The sequence below is a fragment of the Phascolarctos cinereus genome, unplaced genomic scaffold (assembly GCF_003287225.1).
Source record: "Phascolarctos cinereus isolate Bilbo 61053 unplaced genomic scaffold, phaCin_HiC Scaffold_9;HRSCAF=440, whole genome shotgun sequence".
Taxonomy (NCBI): domain Eukaryota; kingdom Metazoa; phylum Chordata; class Mammalia; order Diprotodontia; family Phascolarctidae; genus Phascolarctos; species Phascolarctos cinereus.
In genome coordinates, this window is record NW_027556402.1 from 85,850,384 (window position 1) to 85,875,594 (window position 25,211).

The 25,211-nt window shown below is 37.7% G+C and overlaps 1 protein-coding gene across 3 annotated transcripts in view; it reads right to left on the reverse strand.

The window, feature by feature from the left end:
* PALLD (palladin, cytoskeletal associated protein) overlaps positions 1-25,211 on the reverse strand; it is a 545,699-nt gene that overhangs the window by 47,228 nt on the left and 473,260 nt on the right. For all 3 annotated transcript variants that reach the window (XM_020997846.2, XM_020997845.2, XM_078148314.1), the window contains one exon: positions 14,035-14,727. In XM_020997846.2, the coding sequence (XP_020853505.1) occupies positions 14,035-14,727 (693 nt within the window). The remainder of the gene's footprint in view (positions 1-14,034; positions 14,728-25,211) is intronic.

Here is a 25,211-nt window from a genome sequence, read left to right on the forward strand (position 1 = left end):
AAGCCAAGACAATTTTAGCCAGGGAACATTCTGCCTGGTTTTTGTCTCATTAATATGTTTGGCTTGGGCTAAAAAGATATTTGTCTTCCAAGGCTAGCAGAATGAAGCTGAGATGGTCCACAGGTAACACTGAACTGATAAAGCCTGGAGTCTGGCAGCAAAGAGGAACACTTAGAAAACACTGTTGGGTGAGCTTAATACCAATCCAAGACTACAGGTAACCAGCAGAGCAGAATGTTGCTGAGTCTATGTGCCTAGAAATACCAGGAGATAAGCTGAGCAACATACCCAATGGAAATACTTCCCCAAGTGGCAGCATGATGGTAATATCATGAGAAGATGCGGGTTATCTTCTAAGAGTTGTCCCTTCATATGTGTAAGCTGGCTACTTGTATATTCTGTTTCTGTAACATATGTGATGCCTGTTACACGTCCAATTTTTCAGTATATATATCTGTGTTGAAATGTTCCATATTGCCTTTCCTTACTGTCCTTTTTCATTTAATGCTTTTATTCTGATTTGTGTCCTCTGGCTAGTTAAAGAAAAAGGACACATCATCGGGGGCTCATTATAATTCAGAGCAGAAGTGGTTTCAACTCTAAAATCTGAATTGGTTATAACTTTTAAAATTGCATCATAGAGTTTCAACAAAATAAAACAAAATCACAATTTTGTATTCTCTTCTGAGTCTGTGTACTTAAAAAACTTAGTTGCTTTTATTTTATTTTTAGATATAGTTGTACATACACCTCCAGCATGTATATTCAGGTACTTGATAAATTGCTTGTTGAATAGAAATGAACTAGTTTATCTTCACTGAAAAAACAGTTTTAAGTATCTATCTTTTTTCCACACAATGGCCTGACTGCTTTGACATAAATGTCATTTGAAAACACTTCTAAGTCCTTCTTCACCTTCACACAGAATACTTGGTTTTCTTGGAAAGATAATTCTTGATTCATGATGTCATGCATGGTTTTTAATTTTATATACATTATATTTAATTTCTCCATTCATTCCTTGTCTCCTTGGAGAGATCTTCTATGATCTTGATTAACAATCCTTGGTCAGATTTATTTTCCTTCTTGCAGCTTGCAGGATTCCTTTCTTGTCACTGTTTTTGGAGTTTAAGATTTTCCATATCAGAGTTGTGTTACTTATTTGTATTTTTCACTTGCTTTGGATAATTTCAGAAAGGCTTCTGAAATGATTGCCTAGACCTCATTTCTAAAATATATAGAGAATTAAGACAAATTTATAAGAACACAAGGAATTCCCCAATTGATAAACGGTCAAAGGATATGAACAGACAGTTCTCAGATGAAGAAATTAAAGCCATCTATGGTTATATGAAAAAATGCTCTAAATCAATATTGACTAGAGAAATGCAAGTCAAAACACTCTGAGGTACCACATCACACCTATCAGAATGGCCAACATGACAAAACAGGAAAATGATAAATGTTGGAGAAGATGTGGGAAAACTGGAACACTAATGCATTGTTGGTGGAGTTGTGAAATGATCCAACCATTTTGGACAACAATTTGGAGCTATGCCCAAAGGGCTACAAAAATGTGCATACCCTTTGATCCAGCAATAGCACTTCTAGGGCTATATCCCAAAGAGATCAAACAAATGGGAAAAGGACCCACATGTACAAAAATATTCATAGCAGCTCTTTTTGTGGTGGCAAAGAATTAGAAATTGAGAGGATTCCCATCAACTGGGGAATGGCTGAGCAAGCTGTGGTATATGAATGTAATGGAACACTATTGCGCTATAAGAAATGATGAACAGGCTGACTTCAGAAAAACCTGGAAAGACTTGTATGGTCTGATGCTGAGTGAAGTGAGCAGAACCAAGAGGACTTTGTACACAATAACAGCCACGTTATACAATGACTAATATTGTTAAACTGAACCCTTCTCAGCATTACGAGGATCTAAGACATCTCCAGAGGCCTCGGATGGAAAATGCTGTCCACATCCAAAGAAAGAACTATGGCAGTTGAATCACTATCACTTATTTTCACCTTCTGCTGAGTTTTGTTTCATCTTTCTGATGGTTCCTCCTATGGGTTTTAATTTTTACTTACAACTTCACTAATGTGAAAATATGTTTAATAGGAATGTAAATGTAAAGCCTATATCAGATTGTGCACCGTCTTGGGGAGGTTGGGGGGGAGGAAGGGGGAGAAAAATTTTCAACTCAAAAGCATATGGAAGTGATTGTTGATAAATCAAAATAAGTTAATAAAATTTAGAAAAAAAATGGTTGTCTAGAATACAATGCTGATACTTTATTTTTCCATTACAGTAAACCTGAGATTGATTCATTTTGACCTATCTTCCATATCAGTCATTTCTATTCTATTTGGTCAATGCTATCCAATTTTTTTGACAGTCATGGGCCTACCACTGATTGCTTCTATTTTTTCAAAATTTTCATAATAGTCAATAAAATTATTTCTTACTGATCTTTTTAAGCCTATTAGAGCTTTTCATGATTTAATTTTTTTAGCAAAATTCTTCTTATGATTCTTTTTTCTTTTTTAATTTTATTAATTTATTTTGATTTATCAATAATCACTTCCATATGCTTTTGAGTTGAAAATTTTTCTCCCCCTTCCTCCCCACTACCCTCCCCAAGATGGTGCACAATCTGATACAGGCTATATACATTTACATTCCTATTAAACATATTTTCACATTAGTGATGCTGAAAGTAAAAATTAAAACCAATAGGAGGAACCATCAGAAAGAGGAAACAAAACTCAGCAGAAGGTGAAAATAAGTGATAGTGATTCAACTTCCATAGTTCTTTCTTTGGATGTGGATTATGATTTTCTTTATGTGTTAATTCTTACTTAATTTCTTTGTCATCTATCCATTTAAAATTATCTCTTGGGATATCTTAAATTGTTTATTTCTCCATCTTTGTGATTTCTAGTACCTTAGTTGTCTTAATTAACCCTTAGTTTTGTTCTGTTTTTTTAAATTTGTGCTGGCACTCTGCATTGCTAACTTTTTTAGCCATTTTTTTCTCCCTTTTCTTTAACATAGTCTTTTTTTTTTAAAAAAGGAAAATGTGAGAAGCCTGGTTATCTTGTAATCCTTCATCTTGTCATCTTAATTGGAAATCTATTTTTGGTCCTTAAACACAGGAGGATATTTCAATCTTCTGTGGATCTATCATCTTATCAGGGTGGTAGGCACTCTACTAGGATAGACTGAAACTTCCTTTGCCTTAGTTTACTTACTGTCTTTGTGGTTTGCTGTGGCTGGGGAAGAAAAAAAAACCCAGTCCCTGGGGAAAAACACCTTGTGAGGTACAAGGAGATACTACAGTGTTTTAGGGATTTTTAGTATGGCAATGTATAATGGGTAGATTGAGGCAGAATTAAAAGCAGGAAAACCTTTGGTTGCACTAAAGTGTAATCATGAGATGATGTGGAGCTGGATTAAAATGGTGGCAATGAGAATAAGAATGGAAAAGGTAGCTGAAATGATACATTTTGAAGGCAGAAATGACAGAAATTTGGTGACAAACTGGATAAAAGAGGATGAATATGAGGGAACAGTCAAAAGGATTCTAAGCTTTCTAGCTGGAAGAATACATTGGTAACAATAACAGAAAAATAAAGCAGTAGGGAATGAATATGGGAGCCAGAACCAGGGGGCATGGAGGAGAGGATGGTGCACATAGGATGAATGAGCTTTCCTCTTATAAAACTTCTGCCAAACACATTTGTTTGGACATTTAGTGATTGTTAAATGAAAGGTTAAACCATGCTAAGGCACATACAGTGCAAGCTGGCAAACTTTCTGCATGAAGTCCTTTTGCTATTCCAGGACTGAGCTTTTCTCTGTGCTTAGACTGACAACTATGCATGTTAAGGATCCCAGTCTCCCTGCCCTAACAGCCAAGGCTAAATGATGTTTCATGAGGGATCCAAGTGAAACTTATTTCTATGTTTAAACTCAGATCTCCAAGTGGAGAAAAGGATTATCTATCCCATTTTCCAATCCCAATTCACAGGTTAGAAGCAATCTATCAAAAAAGAAAAGGAAGAACTAGTCTACAAGTACAAGGGGATAACTCTTCAGAAAAGATCTGCAAAAAAAAGAAATTGGGTGATAGAAACCAGAAACCTGCACAAGACCTCATCCACAAATCCTATGCCAAAACAAATGCAGCTCATAAAAGACCTCACATAGTAAATAAATAGTAAAAAGAAAAATTTTTGCTCCAAATGAGCAAAATCTATTATTGACCTGTTTGTATTTGCTTCAACCCCATGTCAACTCTCTCTTTTTTTTTCAAAGTAACATTCATGTGGTTGGAAAAAACACACTAAACACATAGATATACAAAAACATCTGGAAAATAAAATCTTTCAGATGAAGCCACTGTCAAATCACAGGAGGTAATTTTTTTTTTTGGCTACTGAATCTTTCCTGAGAATATCTTTCCCTTGAAAGAGTATTCTAGGTCAATACTATCAGTACATATCAGGAACTCCCAAACCTCTGGAGCACAACTTGCATTTAAAAGACTATGCGAGTCTGTCTACTAATTGAAAAGTCAGGGTTTTTTTTTTCTATTAAAAATTCTCTTTATCTCTTATATGGTGAGACCTGCTGATAAGTCAAAATCAGGGACATAGTGGTAAGTTCATACAATCATAGATTTAGAGCTGGAAGGGATCTTAGAGGTCATCTAATGCAACTCCATTTTTTAGATAAGGAAACGGAAACCCAGAGAGGTTAAGTGAGTCATTGCCCAAGTTCTCATGGTTACTATATACCACAGGTGAGATATGAACCCAACTGCTCTTTTTTAAAATTCAACAATTGTTATTACACTGTGTTATAGATATTTCTTGACATGTGTATTAAAGGACTATCTGAAGGTGAATTGCTGCATGCAAGGTCTCCTTTTCCTGTTAACTTTCTTTATTAAGTTGAAGATGTGTCCCCTATAGAAATCAATTTGGCCAAGATGTAATTAAAAGCATAACTGGAAATGTAGCAAACTTTTAATCACATATTTAGAAGAAAAGTCAGCAACTTCAGAATTGATTCTGGATACTATGTCACCTAATAGGCTCTCTAATGAATCACCAACACACTCATATATGTACTTACTTTCTAATGCATTTAGTAAATGAAGCTTTGTAAAAAAAAAAAAAAGATTAAAATGTCCCAATACACTTCCTACCCTCAAAATTGAAAACAAACTCTGAGATATGCCACGACTTTTGAGGCTGAATTGTCTTAGAAGTAAATAATTAAATATATCAGGGTTTTTTTTTGTGAATACTGGGGAAAGCACCATGAAAAACAATATATATAAACTAATATACAAATACACAAAAGTTTGTATAGGAGCTTACATGAGAAAGAAAGCTAATCAGTGCACTGGAATATGTGTTTTCTCTTCCTTTGAATGAACTGCCTTAATTGGGTTAATTCTACACATTGGAGGTCAATATTTAGTCTAAGAAAGGAGTTTATCTTTCCTTTCCTCTCATTTCTCTTGTCTTCTGGAGGGCATTAAAATGGCCCACTGTTTGTGTTCCCATTAAATCCCTGTTTCAATATTAACTAGAACAAAATAAAATTCCTTGGACCACTTGGTGATCCCTAAAGTCTGTTGGAGAATCAGTCATGTCTAAGTACACACTAACATGGGGTGGCTAGTTCAGTCCTAGGCTAGCCCAGTCTTAGACAGTCTAGGTGATGGGGGTTTCAGGAGCATGTTATCTCTCAGCTTTCTGTTTGGCCAGTATGGTAGTAGGGGTGGGGTAAAGTAAGTGAGAGGGAAGCTAGTAGTAACTGAACTTCTTGGGAAGCTCCAAACACTAGTCTTGGATTTTATTGTAGGGGAAGCCTAGGGCAGAACCCCAGCCAGTCAGTATTCATTCACTCATTCATCATTCAGTATACCCCAATGGAAGCCCTAGTACATTTCAGTACAGTATAGATACCCTACTCTTGGTCACTTCAAAGCCAAGTGGTTCAAGAGTTCAAGGTCATTAAGTGGGGCAATGGATAGAACCCTGGGCCTAGAGTCAGAAAAACCTGAGTTCCTATGAGGCTTTTGACACCTACTAGCTTGAGCAAGAGACTTAACCTCTGTTTGCCTCAGTTTCCTCAACTGTAAAATGGGAATAATACCATACTAAATGTAAAATGTAAAATGAGGATAACAGTACCTACCTCTCAGGGTTGTTGTGAGGATCAAATGAGACAAAACTGCTGAAGTGCTTAGCAGAGTGTCTGGAACGTAGTAGGCACTAGCTTTTATTACTGTTAGTTCAGATTAAGGGCAATCCAGACCTTCTTCTGATGCTATATTCATTCTTTCACTTTGGTCCTTTCTGAGCTTTGGAAGTAGCCTTTTTTTTTTTAATATCAGAATTGTTTCTGCACTTCTTCCCCTGAGCCTTCCCTCCTATCCTACAACATCCTTTCAGAACGAAATCCTTTTATACAAAGAAAAAAAGAATTGCTAAACAAAAACAGTATCCGTATCTGATAATGTATAATGCAAGGTACAAACACAATATCCTGCCATGCTAGTCCCTGACCTGGTGGCTAAGATTAGGGAAACATTTTTCATTATTTCTTCTCTGGGACCATCATCAGTTTTTCATTTACTCAGAACTTATCTTTAAGTGACCTTTTTGTTTACATTGTAGTCAACAAGCAGTTACTGTATGCCAGGCACTGAGAGATGTTCTAGGAATACAAAGAAAGGCAAAAATATTGACCCTGCCCTCAAGGGACTCATAGTCTAACTGTATATGGTTTTTTCCCCTTAATTCTACTTATGTCATTCTCCACCCATATATACAAATCTTTCCATGTTTCTTTGAATTCTTTGTATTCACAATTCCTCACTGAAAGGATGTCAAACCCTGGACATTATTTGAACTCAAGAAGATAAGCCTTCTTGCTTCCCAGCCCACTGTTCTATCCACTGTACCACCTACCTGCCCAACAAAAATTTAAGAATGAGCTATTACTTCAGCAGACTCTGTTGGACTAGGACTCACTTCTCAATCAGATTTAATAAAGTAGAAAAAAATAGGTTAATATGCCACCATAGGAATGGCTACGGTGGTACACTGGATAGAACTCTAGGTTTGGAGTCAGGAAAATCTGAGTTCAAATTTAACCTCAGATATTTACTAGCTGTGTGACCCTGGGCAAGTCACTTAACTTCTGTTTGCCTCAGTTTCCTCAGCCATCAAATGGGGATACTAACAGTACCTACCTACCTCACAGTGGTTGTGAAGACCTAGTAGTACCTGGTGCGTAATAGGGACTGTATAAATGCTTATTTTCTTCCCTTCCCCCTGGAACGTAATGTAATATTACTGTGCTGGAAGAAATGACAGACATGACAAATACAGAGAAGCATGTTAAGACCCATGAACAAATGCAAAGTGAAATATGCAGAGCCAGGAAAACCACGTACTCAATGATGACTGCAATGGAAAAATGGAAAGAACAGCAGCATCAAAACAACTGAAACGGAATGTTACAAAATTACAAAAACCAAGCTTGGCCCCAAGGAAGAGATGTTTAAAAAAAGACAACTGAACCTTCCCCCCATTCTATTCCTTTGCAGAGGTGGGGGTCTACCAGTGTAGAACATTGCAAATAACATTAGACTTTTTCAGGGTGTCCTGTCTTCTTTCTTTAAAAAAAAATTCTTCATCATCATAATTAGCATCTATATGATGCTTTAAGACTTGCCAAATGCTTTACCTACATTATTTCATTCAATCCTTACAACAACCCTATGACATAGACATTATTATCATCCTCATTTTACTGATGAGGAAACAGGCTGAGAGAGGTTGCCTAGGATCACACAAGTGTCAAAGGCAGGTTTTAAACTCAGGTCTTTCTGACTCTAAACATAGCACCATCAGTTGCTTTGATATGAGATGGTTCAAAAAATGTCTGTTTTTAAAAGCATGCTACCGCACTACTCTTATCATACAAACATAATCTCAATTATGTGATCCTTCAAGGATCCTTTATCACAGTCAGTGCTATGAAAATAGCATGCATTCAATCAGTGTTCATTTGTAGCCTACTCAAATGCTTGAGTAACTTGAATAAAACAATCCAGCCATTTTTTTGTTTGCTCATTTTGAAGTTGTTATTTTGGTCCGGAAATACCAAACATCAAGTATGTGGGACCACATTAAAATGTGCACATAAATCCAAATCTTAAAAAAAAAATTCATTGTAGTGTCACTTGATTTTTTATTATGAACTTGACTAATAACACTCTATCTAAACATGAGCATATAGACAAAGAAAAATAGAAAAAGATAAAAAGATTCATAAAAGTTTGAATCTATGTTACACATAGCTTCTTTGCAAGGTTGTAACACTGCTTGCCTATGTCCCCTTCTAAACTTTATTTTTAAATGTTTCATTAATATTCTTCCTTTTTTTTCTTTTGTGACATCACTATTTCTATTCCCCCAAACTTCCCTCTCCATCAAAAACACAAAAACCCTAACCAAATAAAAGCCCTCTCTTGTTACAAACAAGTATAATTAAGCAAACTAAATGTACACATTAGATTTGTCTGAAAGTATATGTCTCATTCTGCATTGTTAGTTCTTCACCTCTCTGTCAAGGCAAAATCTTAAAGTCGGACTAGTTCCTCTTGGTAACTAGCATGACCACAGGCATATAATCCCTTTATCCTCTGTGTGACTATTTCTTTTAAACAGAATGACAATTTGGTTCCTCCTACCTATTCCCTATGAGAAAGGGAGAAGAGGGAGGAGTAATGAGATAATGTCTGCACAGTGCTTAGAGTTCCTGGATAATGCAAGTGATTATTAATACATTTCTGGGGAATGCAGGCTCTGGCTTGTGGAGGCTTTGGGGGTAACATTTCAAAGCCAAAGATCTAATTATATGAAAGGGACAATTACAGGTAGAAAGCAGTGTGTGGCACTCTCTTTGGCTATATAGCACTCCCTTATGATAAAAGATCGTGGGAATGTAAAGGTGATTAAGAAATCTGATGTAACCTTAGTGATGGTGGAAGTCTAGGTTTTACCCCCACAGACTTGGAGAAGGAGGGCAGGCCAGTTGCTTAGCCTCAAAGAGAAGTAGAAATGTTTCACTGTTTCCCAATGTGGAATTCCTTAATCCACTAGATTCCATCTACCTCCTACAGCTTGATTTACAGCACCAGAGGAGGCTAATAGCAAATGGAAGCTTTAAAATGAACCATCAACAATAGGGAGGGAGATAGAGGACATTAATTTTACAAGAGCGCAAAAAGATTCCTTCCTGAGGCTGTGTTCTCCTTACTACCCTCAACATCCCCCTGCGTCCCCCCACCATCTGAATGGTTTAGTTGACTTAACAGTGCTACGTTTGTATCTATCAACAGCTTTGGGTGTGGGGCAATATTTTCTCTGCCAGTGACCCTGGCAACATCAGTTAAGAACGTGACTGACAGCCTGAGGAAGGACAGCAGAAAAGCTGGACCCGCTGAAGTTTCCTGAAGCCACAATAAATTCATGGCTTGAGGCTGCTCCTAGTTTGAAGGAAGACTTGAGCCATTTAAAAAAATTGTATTATTCTTACTTATTTTCAATTTTTTAATTAGAAATTTTTAATAACTGGCTGGCATTCCAGTTTTAGTTGCCTGTCTTTTTGACTTCTGCTGCCCATATCTATGAGCTACAGGATTCCACCTCTTGCAGAATGAGAGTTCCAGCACATACAGAGCTATTGAAACCTGGGCTCTGCAAACTTTTTCTAACAAAGAATTTTGATCACTGAATTGGAATAATGGGATTTCTTTGTCACCTTATGCATTTTAATTTTATGCATTTAAAAACTACCAGACTGCCAGAGAGGTCCATGAATTGAAAAAGCTTGATAACCCCTGGGGTAGAGGAGGCATCTTTGGTTTTCAAGAGAAAAGATTTAATATGTATAAGCTTATGATGGAAAAACAGGTTCCTTATGGTTTAGAAATTGCATTATCTAAATTAAGCATTTGACTTTTTTATGTCCTAACCTCTACCTTGATATTTCCCCTGCTGTCATTCTCTTCCAAAACAAAAAGATCCCTAGAAACTCTCTGCACTATAGAAATATATATACACATGTACAACCACACACACACACACACACACACACACGAAATTGTTTTGCAAATTACAGTTGGAGAGATACCTGGGGCACTGAGAAGTTTAAGTGACTTGTCTGGGGTCACATAGCTAGTATATGTTAGGGGAAAGACTTCAACTTAGGTCTTTCTAATTTTCTGCTTTCTCTCAGGTATTTGATATTGGAGAAGAACGAATGGATCTGTTTGAAAAAGCCATTCTACACTCAAAGCCCACACTTCCTGCCTTTTCAGTTTCTTCTAAACCCTCTGTAATCTGACTTCTGACCTCATTATTCAACTGAAACTGTTCTCTCCAAAGTCATCAATTATCTCTTGTCAATTCTTTTTTTAATTTATTTTTTAAAAATTTATTTTTATTATTATTTTTTTTTAGTTTTCAACATTCACTTCCATAAACTTTTGAGTTTTAAATTTTCTTCCCCTCCCAACCTGCCTCTCTAAGACAATGTGTGCAATCTGATATAGTCTCTACGTATACATTCGTATTAAACATATAGCTCTTGTCAATTCTAATGGCCTTTTTCTTAATCCTCATCCTTAACCTCTCTGCAGCATCTGACATTGAGAATCAACTTCTGCTCCAGGATATGCCTTCCCTTCTGAGTTTTCCTGACAGCCCTCTCTTGACTTTCCTCCTACTCATTTGACTGTTTTTTCTTAGTGTCTTTACTGTGTCTTAAGTCATAACATGTCTACTAACTGTGGCTGTCTCCTGAAGGTCTGCCATAGGACTTTTCTTTCTATAATTTCTCAATTCCTCACCTCATAAGAGGCCATGAATCTGATTATAATCTCTACGATGATAATTCCCAGATCTTTTTATCCAGTCCTATTCTCTCTCCCAGTCCTGAGTCACTAACTGCCTACTGAACATTTCAAACTGCAAGCCCTGCTTAAGTATCTCAAACTCAATGGGTCCAAAACAGAATTCATTATTTTCCTCCCCAAACTCACCTCTCTTTTCAATTTCCCAGTTACTATATGAAGAATATCACTATCCCGTCAGATACCTAGGCTCTGAACTCTAGTGTCATCCTTGACTCCTTTCTCTCTGTTGACCACCCCACATATCCAATTAGCTGCCAAATCTTTTCATTTTTTTCTCTATAGCATCTCATATATGTTCCCTTCTTTTTACACATATAGTCATAACCCCTAGTTTGAGGTTTCTTCGCCTCTCATCTAGACAATTGTAACTGGATTCTTTACTCCAAGCCCATCCCCACTCCCATTCATCTCCCAAAAAGATTCTCCTAAAGTACAGTTGTGACAGGTAAGAAATGATTGATTATATTTTCATTTAAGGAAATTGAGAGAAAAGTTAGATCTAGGTGAGAGGTTCCAGAACTGGCTAAAAGTGGATAAAACTGGTTGTTTGGTTAAAAAGGCTGGAAGTAGGACAAAGGTTAAGCTTTACTTAAGAGTACACATGCATTAAGATGCCATTTTTTTTTTAACACGCATCATCTGATGGAGGGAGGGATAACATAGGGTAACATGTCTGTGACCTATGCTGACCCAATGAAAGTCAACTAGGAGGGACTGCAGCCAGGCATAGGGAGATACAGTTTATTCTCACTCCTGTAGTGTGTGTCCCTCTGAGGTACCACACACCTGCTTCTTGCAAGAATCATAAATAAACGCTTCCTTCCTTTGCTCACTTTGGTTTGGTTTCGTTTCTTAAAAGAGAACAGAACTCTGATGGTTCATAACTAGGGAAGCAGTGGGCTGCGACAGCTTGCTTGTACCTCCCTAACTCTACCAAGGAGTGTCTGAACCCTGTTTCTAACAGAGTGGTCCCCTTAAAAAACAGGATCAGACATAAATTCTTTTTCTCACTTAAACCTCTTTATAGCATGGCTACTGCCTCACTTTTCACTCTTTTAGCATGTTACTCCCTTTCACAAACTCCAGTCAGAATGGCCTTGCCGTTTGTCCTGTAGAATATTCCACCCCCCATTTCCATGCTTTTGTACTGGTTGTCCCCTGTCCCTGGAATGCTCTCTTTTTTAATCTTTGTTTTGTAGAGTCCCTGTTTTCCTTTAAATCTTAGCTCAAATGTCACCTTCCATAGGAGGCCTTTTCTGATGCTCCCAACTGCTAGTTTTTTCCCTTCCAAGTCTACTTTCTATCTGTATTTATTTTATATGTGCTACTTTATGTATATGTTATCCCCCATCTTTAAAATGGAAGCTCTTTGAGGGCAGTAACTATTTTTTGATGCCTGGCACACAAGTAAACACTTAATCAGTGTTCACTAATTGATTGAGGGATTGCATATGGAACTCCCAATGAGGAAATCTTCTACCAGCGCAGTTTTTCCCCTGCTCTGCAACTAGGTCATTAGGAGATTAAATGACTTACTCAAGATCAACACCCAGAAAGTGTAAAAGACAGGACTTCTTGACTCTATTCACTATACCAGGTTGACTCAGATAAGGTATTTAAGTTTTGGCTAAAATGAGGGAAGCTAAAGAATCTAATAAATTAACTTAGGGTCACCTTGCCAGACTACTTCATACACTATATCTCCAATGTTTGCAGCTAACACTTCAAGCCTATCTAGCTTGAGAAAATACTCATTCAAATAGAATTAGATTTGCCAGTTTAATTATAGGCTCTTCGTGAAAAATGTGGAAGAGTAGCATTGAAAAATCTTATTACACAATGCACTGGCACTTTTAAAGAGACCAAATGGATTGTAAGTCAGGTAAAGCTGGGCTCTAGTTTTAGCTCTGTTGCTAACTAGCTTTATAACCCTGGGGAAATAATTTCAAGCCAGACATGATGCTGCATGCCTAGAATTCTTCTAACTGGGGAGGCTGAGATTTGGATTGCTTGAGCTCAGGAGCTCCGAGGTGCAATAGCATTAAAGCTGATCAGATGTTCACACTAAATCTAGCAACTAGGTGGTATAGTGGATAGAGTGTTGGGCCTCGAGTCAGGAAAACTCTTTTTCCAGAGTTTGAATCTGGCAAGTCACTTAAACCTGTTTGTTTTAATTTCCTCACCTGTAAAATGAGCTGGAGAAGGAAATGGTAAACTATTCTAGTATTTTTGCCAAGAAGACCCCAAAAGGGGTCATGAAGAATCAAACATGACTGAAAAATGACTAAACATTAAACATGAGCTCAGGAGGTCATGTACAGTAGGGGTAAAACTGAGCAGATGTCCATACTAACTAGCACCAAGATGCTGAGCACTCTGGAGTAGGGCCCAAGAGGCTTTCTAAGGAAGGGCAAAATGGCCCAGGTCAGAAATGGAGGAGGTCAAAACGCTTGTGCCTATCATTAGCAGGATCAGGCCTATGAGTAACTGTTCCACTTCCAGCCTGGGCTAGAGAGGGAGACCAGGCTCACAAAAATTAAGAAAATAATAATCACTCCACCTCTACAACATTAATTTCCTCATCAATAAGAGGAAAATTTTAAATCAGATGACCTTGAAGGCTCTGGCATTCTATAATGTAGACTAGACAACAGGGGGAGACAGGGTGGTGAAGGGGGAGAGTACCAGTTTGGGAGTCAAGAAGGTTCAAAACCTGATTCTACCATTTTCTACAGAAATAGAAATATTCCATTTCTATTGACTCTGGGCAGATCATTTAAACTTTCTGAACCTCAGTTTCCCCATCTTTAAAGTCAGAGAACTGGATTAAATATCCTTCCAACTCTAGGTCTATGATGCTATAAATGTACCTGTTATACAATATCTTGAAAAAAGCTGTCTTCAATACAATAGAATGAGGTTAGTTATGAGGAAACAAAGTGGATGTGTGTGTAGACCTCCATGAACAAGAAAGAGCTGAAACAAAACTGAAACAAAACTGAAGGGCCATACTTACACAGGCGTAACACTTTTTGGAAGTCCTAATGCATTGACTGCGATGGGAGCCGGCTGGGACGGCAACATGGAGCTGAGGAAGGCTGCTGGTGTTTGATTGGAGTGTCCAAATCGAGCATTTGGAGAAGGGCAGTAAGAAGGTGAGGGACCTGACCCTGGGAGAGGTGGAGGAGGGGGAGGAGGGAGTGGAAAGGAATCAGACATGGGAAAAGCTGTGGTTGGACTGAAGACTGGGGGAGGAGGGGGAGGTGGGGAGGGTGAAGAAGGAGACCACAGATACTCCCCTTCAGAGGGAAATGGTTGAGGGAAGGGTGGCACAGGCACACGGCCGAACTGTTTCTGAGTAGCAGTTGGAGACATGGGAGATGGGAGGCTGGAGGTGGAAGAACTGGAAGAAGGAGTCACATAACCTGAGGCAGGGCTGATGTTCTGAGCAGCAATGAATTGTTTGGGCCTAGCATAGTTGAAGGAGCTGGAGGGCTGCATGATGGGAGAAGAGTGAGAGGTTAGAACATTCATCTGATCTGGGAAAGGGACAGATTGGCTAGCCTCAAGCTCTTGGAAAGATGGTGGAGGAGGGAAAGGTGGGGATGGGGGAGGGTTCTGTGGGGCGCTCGACTGCTGATGGTACCACTGGCTTCCCTCTTGTTCCAGTCTAATTTGGTTCTGCAGTTGTTGTATTTTCAAAGGGTCCCTGTGGAAAGAGCCGAAAATTAGAACAAGTCACTTAAGCTGTGAACAAATATATATAGATATAGATACAGATATAGATATGGATATAGATATCTATAGATATAGATATAGATATCTATATATAGATATATATATAAGTTCCAAAGTTCACAATTATTTGAATGAAATGTGATAAAAAGGAAGCAGAAATCACTAACTATTGTTGAAAAGGAAGCAGAAATCACTAGTTATCTGGAAACTTTCTTGAAGTTTACCTAAAATGATCCAAACCTTTACTTAGAACTTCAGATGGAAATTTTTCCAGACTTCTGGGGGTAAATTTCACTTTGATTCTACTAGAACCAGTGTGAGAAAAATCTCCTTTTCCTTCTCTTTCCGGCCATTAAAAAGTTAATGAAATAAAAAAATTAAAAGGTCAAAAATACCCAAACTTTTTTAGTTTGAATCAAGTTTTGTTGGAGAATGAGTCAATTTCAATTTGCCTTATTAAAGGTCTTTAACATTCCTTTGTATAAAAAGAAAAAAGACTTTCAGACTAATAACTAGTTTGTATGGAGGAGAAAGTCAAATTTGAATAGAAATACAAAGTGATGACTACTTGCTAATTGTTTTAAGGATTATAATTAAGAGAATAAGACTTATAAGAATAATTAAGAGAATAAGTTTGTCATGGAATTTTATTACTTCGTTTTTTCAGCAAGTACTAGATAATAATTTAGTTATCACTTTCTATCTTACAGCAAGTCACTCTAAAACCCTTAAATACATGCAGAGCATTAAAAATACTAAATTCTGTAATTATCCATTACTTATGTTAACTAAGTATCTGTTATCATTGGTAAGTAAAACACATGCAAATGAGCTGTGGCCAATTAAAAATGTTTTAAGTGTCTATAATAAATCTCTGAATGAGACATTTATCTTTAATATAAGTATGATCAACAAATAGTATCTTATTTATGAATAGTGCCCCAAACTCTAACAGATTCAGAACTGTTTTATTTGGAATTCCCATTATAGCTAACTATACAACCAGAGGAGTAAACTCCTATACTCTCAGTTGACTAGCTTCTATTTAGTATAATTATGTATCAACCATTTTTGAAATAGGGCACATTAGTGAAAAAGTACTCTAGTCCCCTGTGGCTGTTTACAAAAACTTCCAACAGAAGATGGCACTATAATATGTGTGAATAAAAGCTGAATAAAAACCACTTCATTTCATGGGAGGGTAGTTACATTTATTCACTTTTTCTGACAAAACTGTTCAGATACAGAAATACTTGCTTTCTCATCTTTAGCTGTTTAATTATAAAGAGACCCAAGAATTTCAAGAATTCAAGGAAATACACAGGAAGGGGGTTGGGAAGTGGGGGGAGAGATCTTTCAAAAGTTCTGAAAGACTTCAGGAGGATTTCATTAGTAAGAATAGAGGGGGAAATCAGCCAAGGAGGATGAGAAATCCTTCTTTCCTCTATAGTTTGAATCTTTCATTATTTAGCCACTTCAATAGTAAACAGTTTGGTCCTAGCTACTACTCTTATAAATTGGTATAAAAAAGCAGTGTAACAAATCAAGGTGGTCTTTTTATTTTCTTGGTAGCTGAAAAATGTAAGTAGAAGCAAGCTCAACCCTAGCATCAAAGAACCCATTAGCTGTAACTCTGTGTGGTCTTCATGTTGAAATCAATCTGAGTTCCTTCTTTATACAGCCATGTCACAGCTGGGAATTCACTGTCTGTGTGGTTTCAGGATGCTTCACAGCACGTGTCCTTTCAGGTTCAGAAATATAAGAAGCATCTACCCTAAAGCCAGGCCATTTATCTTCATAACTTATCCTGCAGTACTCCTTTCTCCTCTTACCTTCTCCCGTATACTCTTTTTGCCATGGCCTCTTAATCCTGGGACAAGGGCATTTAAAAATTAAAGGTCTACAGCTCAACCTAATGACTTATGTCTGGGCTGGATAGTAACCTGGTATAGCAAGACAGCCTCTTCAAAGCTACCTCTAGACAGCTGTTTTCCAGGGACAAGCTGGCTCAAAATGGTCAAAGTCAAAGTTATATTTTTAATCCTGGCCTGGCACCAGCCTACAGCTGTTATGTGGTGGCTACAAAGAGATTGTCATGCCACACTCTCTATCTGATGTGGAGATATTTTTAAAACTCTAGAGAGCTTCAAGACCCTTGCACCACCAAATTTAAGGAATATTTCCAAAAAGGCCTTTCAGGAAGCCATGGCATTACTTTTTTTTTCCATAGTCCTAGCTTTTTTCATTGGGAAATGGCCACTCAGCCAACCATGCAAGGCCACTCAGGAATCACCAGTCTAACTAGTCCTTCTAGCCAATGGCTAGAGGACTATTTCCAAGTGCTCTAATTTAATCAATGCTTTTGAAATTATAAACAACCTAGCATTTCATAAGATGACACAGTCGGCATATACTTCAGCTTATATTTACTGCTGTGAAATTAAGCTGACACTCTGTTTTCATAGGGGTCCCATTTTCAGTTGCTCAGTACTTGGGCATGGAAAAAAACATTCCCCAGAGACAGAGATAAAGTTGGGAGATGAGTAAGAAGAGAAAGGGGGAGGGGGAGGAGGACAAAGGAGAGAGGAAAGTTGAGGTAAGAGTACTATTTTGGGCCTGCATTTTTTCATAAGGGCAGTTAGGTGGCACAGAGCTCAGTATGCCTGGCTTGGAGTTAGCAGGATCTGAGTTCAAATCCAGCTTCTGACACTTACTAGCTGTATGACCCTGGGAAAGTCACTTAACCCTGCTTGCCTCAGTTTCTTCATCTGTAAAATTAACTGGAGAAGAAAATGGCAATCTATTCTAGTATCTTTGCCAAGAAAACCCTAATCGGGGTCATGAAGCGTTAGACATGACTGAAAAACTACTGAAAACCAACAATTTTTCATTCCTGGTTTCAGCACAAATGATAATTTCTGAGCTAAAACAGATTTGACCACTTCTGAGACGGTGAAAAAGACATTCCTATCCTTATTCTCCAATTGCAATGAAATAAAAAAAAAAAAGCTCACAGACCCCAGGTTAAATCTAGAAATTAAGTCTAAGTCTAGGAATTAAGAATGGTTTCAAAGTTGTAGGTAGTATTCACTCACTTATTCATTCACAAACATTTATTGAGCTTACCAATGTGAGATGCTATTCTAGGCTTGGAGGGCAGATACAACAGAGCAACAGGTAGAAGTTGCAAAGAGACATATAAAGATAATTTCCTACTAGTTAGAACTTTCCAAAAAGTGAGATTAAGCTGCCTTTGGTGGATGTGAGTTCCCCCTCACTTGAGATTTTCAATCAAAAGCTGGATGACCAGTTCTCAGGTAGGGTTCTGACTAGGTATCCATGGAAATCTCTTCCAATTCTGGCATTCTGGGGTCCTAAATCTACTCGAAATAGAGTACAGGCAGAAACAATGAGAGACTAAATGAAGGTGGCAGCAGGAAGAATGGAAAGGGGTAGATGACTGATGAATGACATCTATTTAGGAAAAGGAGGAAAGAAATCAAGAGAGTTGTAAGATTAAAACACATTGAAGAAGGACTATAGCACGTTGGGTTGAACTTTTGTGGCAAACTTTTGAGAGCCCGTGGATGAGAACTGCACAGGTTGGGCGGTCAGGGATAGACGGAAATATGCTTTAGTAGAGGCAATGTTCAAATGGATGAAATTAAAGATCCATTTGAGCAGCCAGACACTTGAGTAATCTTTCTCTCTTCAGAGTAGAGATACCACAGAAAAGAGAATCCATTAAATCCAGGAGGGGTCAACATGCTTTAGAAACTACCATTATGCATATGAATATACTGCCCTATCTTTATCTACCTAATACAAATTATTTTCTAGATGGGATTTTGATATATCAATAAAGACAAAAAGAGCCAATATACTAATGATGTTTCACTTTCATAATTTAAAAGTTGTTTCTTCCCTCACTTAGTAAACAATTGCTATTAATTTACTAGGTAAAATAAAATTGTACAACTCATGGAGTAATGCCACCCTAATTTAAAATTTGACAATAAAAAAAAATAATCTTCCCAAACCTTTCCATCCAATGGGGGGGAGAGAGGGGGGAAGAATGGAATAAAAAAAAAGTCTAGCTGAATGGATTATTTAAATTGTCCAGAAAAGATGGAGATTATTGGTTGGATTGTATATGTACATTTATTTCCCAAATGTCTGGAAGAAGGAAGCAATTTCTAGCTGTTTTTAAACTGACTGTGGGACAGAATACTTTTTCAAAATCCCAATCAATACTTTGCTCAGGGAATGTGGCAACATGTAGTTCTTGGATTCTATGGGGGGAAAAAAAAAGGAAAACCTAAGCTTATTTATTTTTTTAAAAAAGTAAGATTTATATCAGTGCCAAGAGTAATCGAAAAATAAAGCAATGTTAAAAATACAGATAGTCCCTGATACACACTATGTTTCACTTTCTATCACAAGTGAGGAATATGATAATAAATAACTTTGGGAGTGCATTTTAAGAAATGTTCTCCTGGACATCCCCCAAAGAACAAATACTGTGAATTCCTTCACCAAAGGCAATACATGCTTGCACTGGCAGCCACAAAATGTTAAGAGACCTACAGAAAGGTCTCTAGCATATGGAAAAGACCTTTTAGGGCTTTATGGAAGGACATGGACCAGAAGTAGACAGGCTTGGACAGGTCACAATCTCTACCCACAGAGGGAAGTACCCAGGCTAAACATGTCCCAGATTCACTGATGTATTAAAATCTTATTATTTTCTGGTATTATCATTCACCACCATCAGACAATCTTATGATTTACAGCTCAGGAACTACAGAGGTCATTTAGTCCAAATAGCTCACAGATGAACCTGAGGGCTAGAAAAATGAAGTAACCTGTTCATTATCACAATGTAATATGAGAAGCATTTATTAAAGCACTACCATGGGTCAGGTACTCTGCTAGGCATAGGAACACAAAAACCAAATGAGAACATTTCCTACCCTCAAGGAATTTACATTCTACATGGGGAAAATAACTTGTACGCAGATAAGTGAAAAATGAAATAGGTACAAAGTAAGGGGACAGGCTAGATGGCAGAGTGCTGGTCCTGGAATCAGGAAGTCTCCTCTTCCTGAATTCAAATCTGGCCTCAGACACTTACTAGCTGTGTGACTCTGGGCAAATCATTAACTCTGTTTGCCTCAGTTTCCTTACGGAGAAGGAAAAGGCAAATCATTCGAGTATCTCTGCCAAGAAAATCCCAAATGGGGTCATGAAGAGCTGGATGCGATGGAAATGACTAAACAACAAATATAAAATAAAGGTCAGGAAAGGTCTCTTGTAGGATGTGGCATGTGAGCTAAGTCTTGAAGGGAGAGCCTACCAGACATGAGAAACAGACTGTTAAAAAAAACCCACTGAAGTGAGAGGTTCGATGTAATGCCAGTTTTGTTAGCAGCAAAATAAGGCCTCCTGATTCCTCGCAATAAGAATCTCTGGGGGATGCACCTGGAAAATTCTCTAGAATTCATTTTAATAATAATGATAGAATTTGCTATACTGTAACCTCCACATACCGTCCTATGATGAGATATAGAAGTTACTTCGTGATGGTGCCTTCCAAGAACGCCACCTAAATAAACCCCACACTCCTCTGGGCAGGCCTGCCAGGAGTTCACCGAAGGCAGAGACGAACCCCACAGGAAGGAGATTAGTAGTTTCCAAAGAAGTGAAACCCTAACAACTAGCCTCAAGCTTCAAGTGAGGCTTAATTTTAAGGAGCAGGAGGTATAGGGAAGAGTGGTTAGGTCAAGCAGGTAAGGTATGTATTGGGGACAGCAATTAGGGTACCTTAATTACCTAATCTTAAATTCGTGTTAAGCCCTAACCTCAACTGTGACTGTACCCACGCATTTAGGGTAGGGTTTACTTAAGAACTTTTTTTTTTGTGAGGGCAGAGAGGGCTTTACTTTTGTCTTTCCAGTTGTCGATCAGTTGTGTCCCTATGCTTTGTGACCTCATTTGGGGTTTTCATGGCAAAGATACTAGAATCAGTTTGCCATTTCCTTCTCCATCTCATTTTACAGATGAGGCAACTGAGGCAAACAAAATTAAGTGACTTGCCCAGGATCACACAGCTAGTAAATGTCTGAGGTTAGCTTTGAACTCAGGAAGAGGAGAATCCCTGATTCTAGGCCCAGCACTCTATTCACTCCGTCATCTAGCTGCCCCATCTACTACCTAGTAAGTACTTAATGAATTGCTTGATTGAATTGCTTTGAATTTGAATTTCAATTGAAATTGAATAGATTGCTTGATTGTTTGCTCAGTCAAGGGTGGGATAAGAAAGAGTCTTGCGGTACTAAATTCAAAAGGGCCTTTAGGTCTGTTAACCGTTTACTATATGGAACCCAATGCTACTGAGCGTGTGAGAAAACTCTCTATTCTGGGTTAAATTTATTCTTATAGTTTTTGGTTCAGGCAGGGCAAATTAAAAGTTACATTTGTCTATTTACCACCTGTTTGATTACATCAATATTTTCTTAGCCCTATTCCCCCAACCCTTATCCTTAAGTTGAGTCTACTCAGAACATTAATCCACTGGTTGGGGATTGGAGCTAACATTTATTATACATATGGTGAACCATAATATAAACAATCTAAAGAATGATCATTATTACTAAAAACAACACAACAATAATAAAATTAATATCAACCAGATGGCATCTGTATTTCATTGGGTAAGGTATTCAGAGTGCCAGTTGTGGTAAATACAAACCAAACCAACTCAAAAATTAATTGCAAAGTTGAGGGTAGGGCAGAGAAGGAGAGGAAAGAGGAGGGACACAAATATTTTATGGAGTAATTGTGTACTTTTTCCTATATGGAACGATGACAAAACTTTACCCCTTTCCTCTGACACTTACTCATTCTGAACCATGCTTGATTCTTACTCTCCCAATTTTTTAAAAACAATACTTTGTCTAGGCCTCACCTTACCCTAAAGTGATCACAAAAATTCAAATGTACACTATTCAAGTTATAATTATATAAAATATGGTAATTGGTTCTAGCCCAATGGAGTATATTCTACCTTTATCTTATCTCAGCACAGATCTCAAACTTGATTAGACTGTAAGGTCCCTGAGGGTGCAGACTGTCCATTCAGGCCATTCAGATAGTGTTTAGTAAATATTTGTGGAACTAAAATTTTAAATCATGCTTCAACTTCAGATACAGCTTGAAATCAAAGAGCTGGAAGGGACCTTAGATCACCTAACTGAATCCCTTCGTGACAAATGGGAAACTTTCAAGTAACTCAGATAAAACACAGTTACATTAGGAGTAGGCAAAAGAAAACAGATCTGAATGAAATAAGCACAAGACAGGAGTCTACTCAGAAAAACTGGTCCTTTGTATTTAGAATAAAAGCTATACTCGGCTCACTGACTGAAAAACAAAACGAAACGAAACAACCCCAAACCCAAACCAGTAGTGCTCATCTGTCTTAGTACATTAAAGCAATCTGGATCTCAAATCATTCCGTGTATGGTGAGGGGAAAAGCAATTACTAACTAGTTTATAATCTTCTTGGGAACCAACATTCTGAATGTCACAATAAGGATGAGGGGAAATGCAGTGCCCTTAATTGACTAGCATGGGAACCAAGGTGTTTGGGAGGTAATGTACTGAGGACAATGAACTATTCCCCAGAAGTTAAATCCTATAGCTGGCTCCACAGATGTTGAGGCTTATCCTATAGTCATGATAGAGACAGCTCTCCTGGCGTAAATGGTAATTTTGGCTTTGTGCAGGATGTAAAGATGTTGTCCAAACCATTGGCAGCTGGGCTTTGTACACTGGAATAAACTGTATGTGATAAGGACTGGCAGTGCTCAAGAAAGCATAATGGACATCTCTCCCCCTGCTTCATGGAATTGAGTCAAATGAAGCACTGCCATACTAGGCTTAGCTTTTTCTTGTTTTTCTGGGCAGGGCTCATGGGCCAGTTTCAGAAAGAACAAATTCCCCAACCAAGCAAAATGTCTTCACTCATTTTTATTCTCATTGCTGTAAAAGGCTAAAGAAAAGAACAGGAAAGCATTACAGCTCATGACTATTAAAACCTATTTCAGTGAAAATAATATGGATTAATGTGGACCCCTGCCCACTGAAAAGATCTGGTATGAATTCCTAAAGAGTAAAACTTGTCTATTTTTGCTACATGCATTTTTCTAAAGTGAAAAAATTCTTTTTAACACTTTCCTTCAATAACTGAGCATAGACAACTCTAGCTGGGTCTCTAAAGAAACTCCGCATGACACAGATATTGAGAAATTTTTTGGCCTTAACCATACTATGTCAAAATTATTAGATTGCTTGAAAATTACATTATGTTTGAAAAGATAGATAATTAACTGTTTTGTCCCAAAGCTAAATGCAAAGAATGATTAATCTAATATTTCACAGCCAGGCACAGTGCAACCAAACTTTCTAAAGCTGAATTGCAAGTATCCAAAGGGTCTTTCTGCATCTTTGCTTTTATAATGAACAAAAGCAGGAGTAGTTAAAGTATCACATTTTAAAAGAAATGAGCATCACCTTCTTAGCCAAGTGCCTCCATTCCAACTTAAGAACTAAGAAGCTGATTTCCCTCCATTTTCCCCTGGTGTATTCCCCACATTTTTCTGCTGTAGAATAAGATTTTCTCTGTACAACTGTATACCAGGAAGAACTGCTTTATCTTCTACATGTCTCAATACATTATTCAAAATAAAACAAAAACCAACTGTTCCCCAGCATATGACATCTAGGAAGACTGCGCTCAACAAGTGGAAACAGAAAAATTCAGACATGAGATCCCAGGCTCCTCACTCTGGTTCTATACTCTAACTAGCTATGTGTCCTTTGACAAATCACTTAATCACTCTACTTTCACTGGCTACATTTGCTAATGATAATTCATATTTATCTAATATAGGAATTCTCAAACTTTGTTGTATTATAGATCCCTTTCGCAGTATGGGAAGCTTATTGTCCTCTTCTCAAAATGTTTTTAAATGCACAAATTAAAAAATACATATGATTATAAGGAAAATAATCATACTAAAATAGTTATCAAATTTTTTTTTAATAGCCAAGTTTATAGACCCCAGGGGAAGAACCCCTGATCTAGAGTTTGGAAGGTTTACAAGCAAAACAAATAAATTGGCTTATAATGGATTGTCTTAAAAAACAATCAGTCAAATCTAAGAATGATGCTGATCAACATATATATGTATATTGTTGTTCAGGTGCTTCAGTTGTGTCCAACTCTTTATAACTCCATTTGAGGTTTTCTTGGCAAAGACATAAAGTAGTTTTGTCATTTCCTTCTCCAGCTTATTTTACAAATTGAGAAAACTGAAGCAAACAGGATTAAGTGATTTGCCCAGAGTCACACAGTAAGTATCTGAGGCCAGATTTGAACTCAGGAGTATAAGTCTTGCTGACTCCAGGCCCAGCATTCCATCCAATGCGCCACCTAGCCTGCCCCCATATGTGTACATATAAATATATAATACAGATATATGCATATATTTCTATATATGCATATACACATATATTTTACCACATATGCATATACACACACATAAAAACACACACACTGATATAGATGAATTTTATATAATAGGACTGCTTCTCAAATTCAGCACAGCAGAGGATCTCTCTGATGAAAAGAATCCTACAGTAAATCCTCCTACAAAATGAAGGGTCCTCTTATGATGGAACTTAGGATGGATACATCCTCATTTGAACTGGTCCAGGGTAAATCCAGGAATAGGAGGAGGAATCCTGTGGCTTGTAGATATTTCCACCACAATTCCAAAGGGGAAACACACCTTTACTTCACAGTGTCAGTGCTCTTGTGGGAAAACTTCAGAACTATCCTTGGGTCACAACTGAGCTTGGGAGCTTCAACTCAGCCTCTAACCCCTTTACCATTTTAAACTTTTTTAGATTTCATAGCCCAAGGCAAACCCTATGCTCTTCCTTCCTTCTTCCCACCCTTCTTTTTTTTCTTTTTCTCTTTCTTTCTTCCTTTTCCTATGAAACTCATTTGAACTTAGTCTCTTCTCTCAAGAAGAGGGCTTAGGTTCCATCCAGAATTTCTTATCTAACATGCACCAACCTTCTTCTTGGTCCTTTCCTTTGCTATAGCAACATTAATTACTGACTTTATGTAGCAATTTACAGTTTACAAGGTCTTTTATATGTTTTCAGATTTTATTGTCACAACAAACTGATGGGGTTTGGCAGTATAAGTAATATCCTTATTTCACGGATAAGGAAACTGAGGTATGGAGAGGTTAAGTGCATCATACAAGGTCCCACAGCTGGTGACTGGCAGAGCATGATTCTGAACCCGGGTCTACTAACCCCCTGTCCTTTGCTCTTATTTGGCATTGTTCATGTTTCACTTTCTCCTTCTAAGATTAACTC